This window comes from Engraulis encrasicolus, chromosome 18, assembly GCF_034702125.1.
Source record: "Engraulis encrasicolus isolate BLACKSEA-1 chromosome 18, IST_EnEncr_1.0, whole genome shotgun sequence".
Classification (NCBI taxonomy): domain Eukaryota; kingdom Metazoa; phylum Chordata; class Actinopteri; order Clupeiformes; family Engraulidae; genus Engraulis; species Engraulis encrasicolus.
This window is the reverse complement of record NC_085874.1, coordinates 26926901-26934440: the sequence shown is the minus strand read 5'-3', so window position 1 is coordinate 26934440 and position 7540 is coordinate 26926901. Positions and strand designations below refer to the sequence as shown.

At 43.5% G+C, this 7540-nt stretch overlaps 1 protein-coding gene across 1 annotated transcript in view; it reads right to left on the bottom strand.

Moving 5' to 3' along the window:
* Positions 1-4512: 4512 nt before the first annotated feature.
* Positions 4513-7540, bottom strand: part of LOC134469217 (MAM domain-containing glycosylphosphatidylinositol anchor protein 2-like) — a 187753-nt gene continuing 184725 nt past the window's right edge. Inside the window, exon 18 of the mRNA XM_063223357.1 lies at positions 4513-4604. Within this exon, the coding sequence (XP_063079427.1) occupies positions 4513-4604 (92 nt within the window). The remainder of the gene's footprint in view (positions 4605-7540) is intronic.

The window sequence follows — 7540 nt, the reverse complement described above, 5'->3', positions numbered from 1 at the left end:
TGCAAAGTATCCAATAACATGTGTTGGATTGTTCTGTGAGTTCTGACATAAAGCATACATACTTCCATTATACAAAGCAGGAATAAAAGATTACTACATGTTTATTACATTGTTCCAACAATGTTATTCAGTGCTAATGAATGTGTTATAACACCAAAGAAACATAGACACCCTCCAACTAAGGTGTTGCCCCTTCCAAGCTATTTAACTTAGAGCTGATTCTGTGTTATTGCTGATAGCACACTTGGCAGTACCAGGGAGAGGCTGTCAAGTCAATCCATTCCTGGCAATGCTCAAATAGGGCTTTCAGGCCGACCAGAACAGAGCCTGTGCCCGCACCAATTACGTTTGGCACTTAAAGGAACAGTCAACCCTTTTTTGATTTTCACATATTTCACATATTGATGGGGAGCGTGTCTATGTTCCCACAGCCCATTGGTCCCACAGCCCATTGGTCCCACATCACTAAGATTTTTAACATTATTTTTTAGGCCTATTGGTTCTCTTAGTGTACTTGGAAATGTGGGAACATGGAGTTGTAGAGTATAGGGCCTATATTTTAATAATTTCTTAAACATGGGAACATGGAGCAGCAGGAATAAGCTGGGACCATTTGGGCCGTGGGACCAATGGGCTGTGGGAACATAGAGCTGACCCCTATTGATGCTAATGCTCCCCATTTACTTCCAGTGATTATGCTAAGCTATGCTAATAATTCTGATCCAATAAATCTGAGTACTGAAAACACTGAGAAGAAAATGATATGCACATTCATGAATAATGCTTGGAAATACAGCAAATATGTAAAAATCAAAAAAAGAGTGGACTGTTCCTTTATATGCAAACCACCTGTGTTCATACCGGGGCAGGCTCTGAACTTATTCTGCATGTGACTCTGTTACCCGGATGAACCTGCTGACGGTCACGATGAAGTCACGGTTCGCGGAGAAAAAACAAGTATTTTCCGGTTCGTGAACGCTAAGATCTGTGGTGTGAACACAACGGCCGGTTCGAGATCAGGTGCGGATCAGGTACTGGCACCGGCACGGTTCTCGGTCGGCCTGAATGCGCCCAAAGAAAGATAAAACAGAGCGGGTTGAATTCAGGGGCAGATGTGGTTGGTGGGTACAACAGGTCCTGCTGTCACTGCCGTGAAATGCAAAGTGGTGTGCTTCTTCACCAACCCAAACACACAGAACACATCTCTTCAGAACTGTGACGCACAAAAACATTTTTCAACATTTACAAGTTATACATTAAAACCCAATTGATTTTATTATGTTTTCCCCTCCAGGTTCGACACATTTGTTCAATGCAAGGGAGACGAAACACATTAAACTTTCAAAACAACAAAAAAGAAAGAGGAATAAGAAATAAGACACACATCCTTTGACTGTTTGTTTATAACCAACAATGTATGGAAAAGTCCTTTTAAACTTTTTTTTTTCCTTCTCATTTTATACAACGCTGTTTAAAAGCCCACAGGTTAAGGAAATGGATGCGTTCAGGTAGGTCTTCCACAGTTGACAGTTCACAGTTTTTTTCTCTTTTTTTGTAAAAGCAGAGAAACATTCTCACCAGAGTAATAAAATATTATACTTTTTGAATATCTTATTCTTTTTAGAATTCACAGTTAAAGTGTAGAAACAACAGAGGCCTGGGGACTGAGTTGGCCACGTTCGGGAGGGGATTGGGCTGGCCGGCCTTGTTCGGGAGTTCCCATTAGTCCCTTCAAGCGCTCATGCTTGTTGAGCTCCATGTGACTCTCACATTATTCATCATTATCATTCATTTGCTCGTTTTTGCATTTCTGCTCAATTGATTTCTTGCTGTATATTTCAGTTCATCATCTCCATGGCCGTGTGTGTGTGTGTGTGTGTGTGTGTGTGTGTGTGTGTGTGTGTGTGTGTGTGTGTGTGTGTGTGTGTGTGTGTGTGTGTGTGTGTGTGTGTGTCATAAACCAGACTGGCATCATGAAAAGGCATATTATTTTAAAGCTTGTGCATTCCGTGTGTTGGTGCAACACATTTTCTTGTTAAGTCGTGGAGGGAAACACTGCAGTTTTGTCCCATGACCAGAATCGCATGAGGCAAGTAGTTTTCCCATGGTCGTGGCGAATTTTTGTTGCTAAATGTGAAATGCTAAGCTGTGCCCTGACCAAAACCATCCCTAAACCTAACGTGTCGGTAAAGCAACGTTTCTACAGCTTTAATTTTGCCAACAATAGCGAAACAAGCAAGGACAGCGAAATTGTGCCCAGACCAAAACCATTTCTAACCCTAAACTGTCAAAGGGCGTTGTAGAGCACAAGGAAACATTTAAAAGGGTGGTGCACACACAGGATAGATGGTTCAAATCCGTGTTGTATTTATATGCATTGCCATGATCTTGCCATGATATGGGCAGTCATGGGTAAGCGGTTAGAGCGTCAGACTTGCAGCCCAAAGGTTGCCGGTTCGACTCCCGATCCGCCAGGTTGGTGGGGGGAGTAGTTAACCATGACTGAGGTACCCTGAGCATGGTGCTGTCCCGCCACATTGCCCCCTTCCACGGGTGAGGCATAAATGCAATTTCGTTGTGTGCAGTGTTAACTTGTGTGTTGTGGAGTGCTGCGTCACAATGACAATGGGAGTTGGAGTTTCCCAGTGGGGCTTTCCCTTTTCATACACATTGCCATGATGCCATGTTGCATAAAACGCACATCCACATGACCCAAAGACAGACATGTGTTGTTGTTGGGACTGAAGTCTTACCCTGTTCAACCATTGCTATGCCACACTGATGCATCATTTAAGTCTGCATGTGTGAGTTGGCGGTGGGGTATGCTTGAATAGCTTGAAATGTGGACGCAAACCAATTCTAATAAAATAAATTAAAAATAGTCCTGGAAAGCAACAGGTGATGTGAGTGTGTGTGGGTGTTCTCTTGTGGAATTGGCTGTTTTGATTGGCTGATTTTGTTCATTTTCATGTTCACGTGACACGTGGTTCCTACTCTGAAGGCACTTTGTTTTCATGGCAGAAAGTGGCTTCATCTTCGCCGCCTACTCTGAGACTTGGAGATACGAGACAAGAACAACTAGCAAGGCTCTGCTTCTACCATGCACACTGCCTCTCTTTCTCTCTCTCTCTTTCTCTCGCTCTCTCTCTCTCGGTAGTATCCATCTATTTTGCTGTCTCCTGGTGTCCATCAAGTTCACACCTCAGTAGATCTCTATTCTCTTGCTTTAGGTAGTCAGATATGACAAGTCCATGTAACATTCTAGAAATGTAATCTCAATATATGAACCACAGCCCAAGTAGTACACCAACACCATGGTCGTCATTTCAGACAACCTTCAGGACATTCCAATAGCCTTACATGCCCATAGCTTGGCCCGTCAGGACATTCCAAAAGCCTTACATGCCCATAGCTTGGGCCGTCAGGACATTCCAAAAGCCTTACATGCCCATAGCTTGGGTTGTCCACTCTGCCTATTCCAGTTAACTAGCCGTTCTACAGTAAAAACAACAACAACAAAAAACTATATAGAATGGCAGCTGCAGGTGAACTGTCAGTCACCGTTGAAGCCAGTGGAGACCTCCCTTTGTCTCATCAAGCAGGTTGTCTGGTCTTATTGGCAAGTGGCACAGTGTTGAGAAAGACCAAGAACTTGACTGCTCATGATCATGTTGTTGAGAAGAGAGAACATGCTGATTTCTTTCCCTCACCTGTACTTTCTATGTGTGAGAAATTAAGTAAGCTGAAAAAAATGAGCAATAGAAGAGAAGGGGGAGGTGTGTGTGTGTGTGTACGTGTGTGTGTGCGTGTGTGTGTATGTATGTGTGCGTGAGTGAATGTGTGTGTGTGTGTGTGCGTGTGCGTGTGCGTGTGTGTGTGCGCGTGTGTGTGTGTGTGTGTGTGTGCGTGTGCGTGTGCGTGTGCTTGTGTGTCTGCACATTTGTGAAACAGAGCCCCAGGTTGGAGAAATGGGACAGTGAAAGAATGAGCTCTGATTTTGTGTCCTTCCGATGAGGCACGTTGGGGAATATTCTTCACCGTCAGTTTCCAAAATGGAAAAAAAAACATGGCTCCCTTTTCCTGGGGTGTCAATAGGCCGCCTGATCTCTCCTGTGGCATTCAGCAGGCAGTAGACGTCGTGGCCTTGTGCTTTCTGCAGATTCTGATATCTCTGATTGCAAAAGTCTTTTCTTTACTCTGGGGTCCAGCCGGTACGTGGGTGACAAAATGTACAAACAGACAACGTCTCCTCCTTGCCTTTAAACGACCTCTTGACTGAAAAAAATGAAAAGAACTTAAAAAAAGCTAGTCTTTATTACTTTGTATGCCGTTTCATTCTCCAATATCGGAGTTTCTGTTTTTTTACTTCAGTTGTATGAGGCCTGTGCCATTTCCCTCTCTGGTAAAATCCAAAAGCATGAATCTTTGGTGCCTGTAGAAAGAGGGAGAAGGAGCTGCGCGCACAAGGACTCCGCCTACGGCTGTGTGGCTCCGCCCTGCCTCAGGGGAGGGTCACCTCTGACCCCGCAGCAAGGTCATCGCCACGGTGGCCACCAGGAGCCATATATGGATATGACTGGGTGGAGCCTTGGAAGACTCCTCAGCTGAAAGGAAACGGAGGATGCTTTTTGTTATTGGTGATCTTTTACAAAACAGATTCAAATACAGTATAGTAGCACTTGTATGGAGAATTGACATTTTAGAACACTATGTTTATCAGTCATTAATTATAGCAGTGCTAGACCCACATCAAATCAATCTGTGGTGGTGAAATTTGTTTTCTGATGACGGGGATCTATCGCAGCTAGGCTAGGAGAATATCATACTGTAAGTATTGTATCGTAAGGTCGCCAAATTCCGCCTACTTCACTGAAAACGTGATAATATCACTATTTCAAATACTGTTTAATTATGCCATCGTACATTTTTGGGTAGCGGCAACTGTGTAGATGAGGTAATGAGCAATATTAGCTAACACTGGTTGCCCTTTCTATCGTAATTTGGCGATAACGTCCAGCACGTTCAAAATGTAGCTTCAGCTCAATTCACTGGCGAAAGGCTCCCAACTCCGCCTGCTTAATTTCAGGTCACAGTGGTATTTCCGTTACTGTTTATTATTCCTTTATGCTGTTGTGCAGATTTCGTTCACACTTGTAGTCCTGGCTTTACCGATGCAGGAACTGTGGTTAGTTTGGTCGTTACTGTGGAAACGGTTGAATAATTTTGGTCCTAAAGTGAAAAAGGGAAGCGGCCAGGGCGAGTTTGAAGCCAGAATGTCGTCGTGAAATTAAAGTTCCATCTCTTTCATGCTGCCGTTACGACACCCTTCATTACAATGCTGTTTATGGCCGTTTGACTCGGTTTTAAATGTCATCACCGTTTCAGATTGTAAGCATACAAACTCTGTATCATGTCAATATCCGTTCCTGACTTAAACAGTGGATAAATAATTAACTATCATCACTTATAAATAGGTGGGCGGAATTGGGGGATGGGTGGAATTAGGCGACTTGACTACTGTAAATGTCAAACGCATATAAAGCATGTAATATGCAGCATTTCAGAAAATTGATTGATATGGACACTGTTCTTTTCATTCCAAGGAAACAGCTATTTCCTTGACATCCTTTATGACATACTGTATGCCTGTTATGGTTATAGTCTTTTCCACAGCAAAACCTTCTTTCCAATGTGTCAATTTATGATCTTTCACCACAAAGATTTACATTGCAATATCACAAAGTTCACTTCGGAACTTTCAGCTCATCAGTCGTGTCCAGTTTTACACCGCAAACAATTGGCACATGTACAGTATGTGAAACTTGCAACATTTCATTGCAGCATTTTACCAATGATAATTGATCCTTCCTCACTAACACTGTTCTTGTAATTGCAAGGGTGGAAAGATTCATTTGGCTTCCCTTACGAGTGGCCTGCTAGTGTGCAGGGCTGGACTGGGGGAGCAATAGGGCCCAGGCACTTTAGGCTTAATGGGGCCCCTCATAATTAGTGGCATAGAACTGACTCACCGGTGGGCCCTGCACCCTCATGGGCCCATGTTTTCAGATTTTGTTTTATTTTTTTTATTTATTTTTTTAGTTTTTTTTGTGCTTTTGTTTACATTTCTGAAAATAGGGGCCCACAAGGGTGCAGGGCCCTCTGGGAAATGCCAGCTATGCCAGATGGCAAGCACAGCCCTGCCAGTGTCCACTTTTACAACCACAGACTTGCCATTCTATCTGCATTCATCCACATGTAGTGAACTTAGGCCTTTCACCCGCCATCAAATGGCTGAGCTGAACCTTTCAGAAAGCTGCAATGAAAAGAATTGTCCCAAGAGAGAGAAGGCACAAGATGGGAAACCGAACCGATTTAGAGTAGGAAGAAAAGAAAAGAAAAGAAAAGAAAAGAAAAGAAAAGAAAAGGAAAGAAAGCAATAGAAAAGAAAGCAGTAGAAAAGAAAGCAGTAGAAAAGGGACAATGAAAAAGAAGACCCCTTTTCCAACCTGCTTCATCAGACTTCAAGCTGTGATGAACCGAGGCCTGATTTCCGCTGCCAATGTTGCCGTGTCAATTCCAGTCCATTACCTGTTTGCCTTTCAATTTCCTCCATCTGTTTGGCTTTCCCAATTGCCTTTCCCTTACAGCTCGTGTTGTCAACCTCACCCTCCTTGTGTCTCTCACTTTTCTCACCTCTTAAACTCTGTCTCATTCTTATCTCTCCCTGTCTCTCTCTCTCTCTCTCTCTCTCTCTCTCTCTGCATGCATCACACACTTTCTTATTTCTCTCTCTAGTCATCTAACACTTTAATATCGTCATATCTTTCTCTCTCTGCTTCACCCTCTCTATTCTGTCACCATCTTACACATTTCTCTCACTTTTTTTACAGTCTGTGTGGTTTCTTTTTTCCAACCTTATCATTTTCTCTCCTGTCTCCTCTGTTTCATCTGTCACATTATCTGTGTCTCACTTTCTCATTTATTCCTCTGTATCTCAATCCAATAGTCATTACAATTCTCTTATCTAATTCATTGTGTTTCTTTCAAGTTCAGGTCAGGATTTATGAGCAATAGCCACAGCTCTCAGTTGGCCAACCTGACACACACACACACACACACACACACACACACACACACACACACACACACACACACACACACACACACACACACACACACACACACACACACACACACACACACACACACAGGATAAGACACTTTGAGAGGAGACAGTGAAGAAATGGACAAGAGGACCGGGAAGCGGCCTCAGGCCAGAATCGAACCCTGGCCCCTGGCGTAACAGTCAGTGCTCTAGCCAGACCAGAGCCATTTAGATCAGGGATGGGCAGCTTTCATGATAAGGAGGGCCGCATTTTTTCTTCAGCACCATCAGAGGGCCATATGACCATGGATCTGCACTGCAACTCACATACAGTGGTGCTCATATGTTTACATACCCCAGCAGAATATACGCATTCTCTGCGCTAATGATGAGTTGATTTGGCTTTCTGTGTCGAAATATTGTCATGTTGGCACT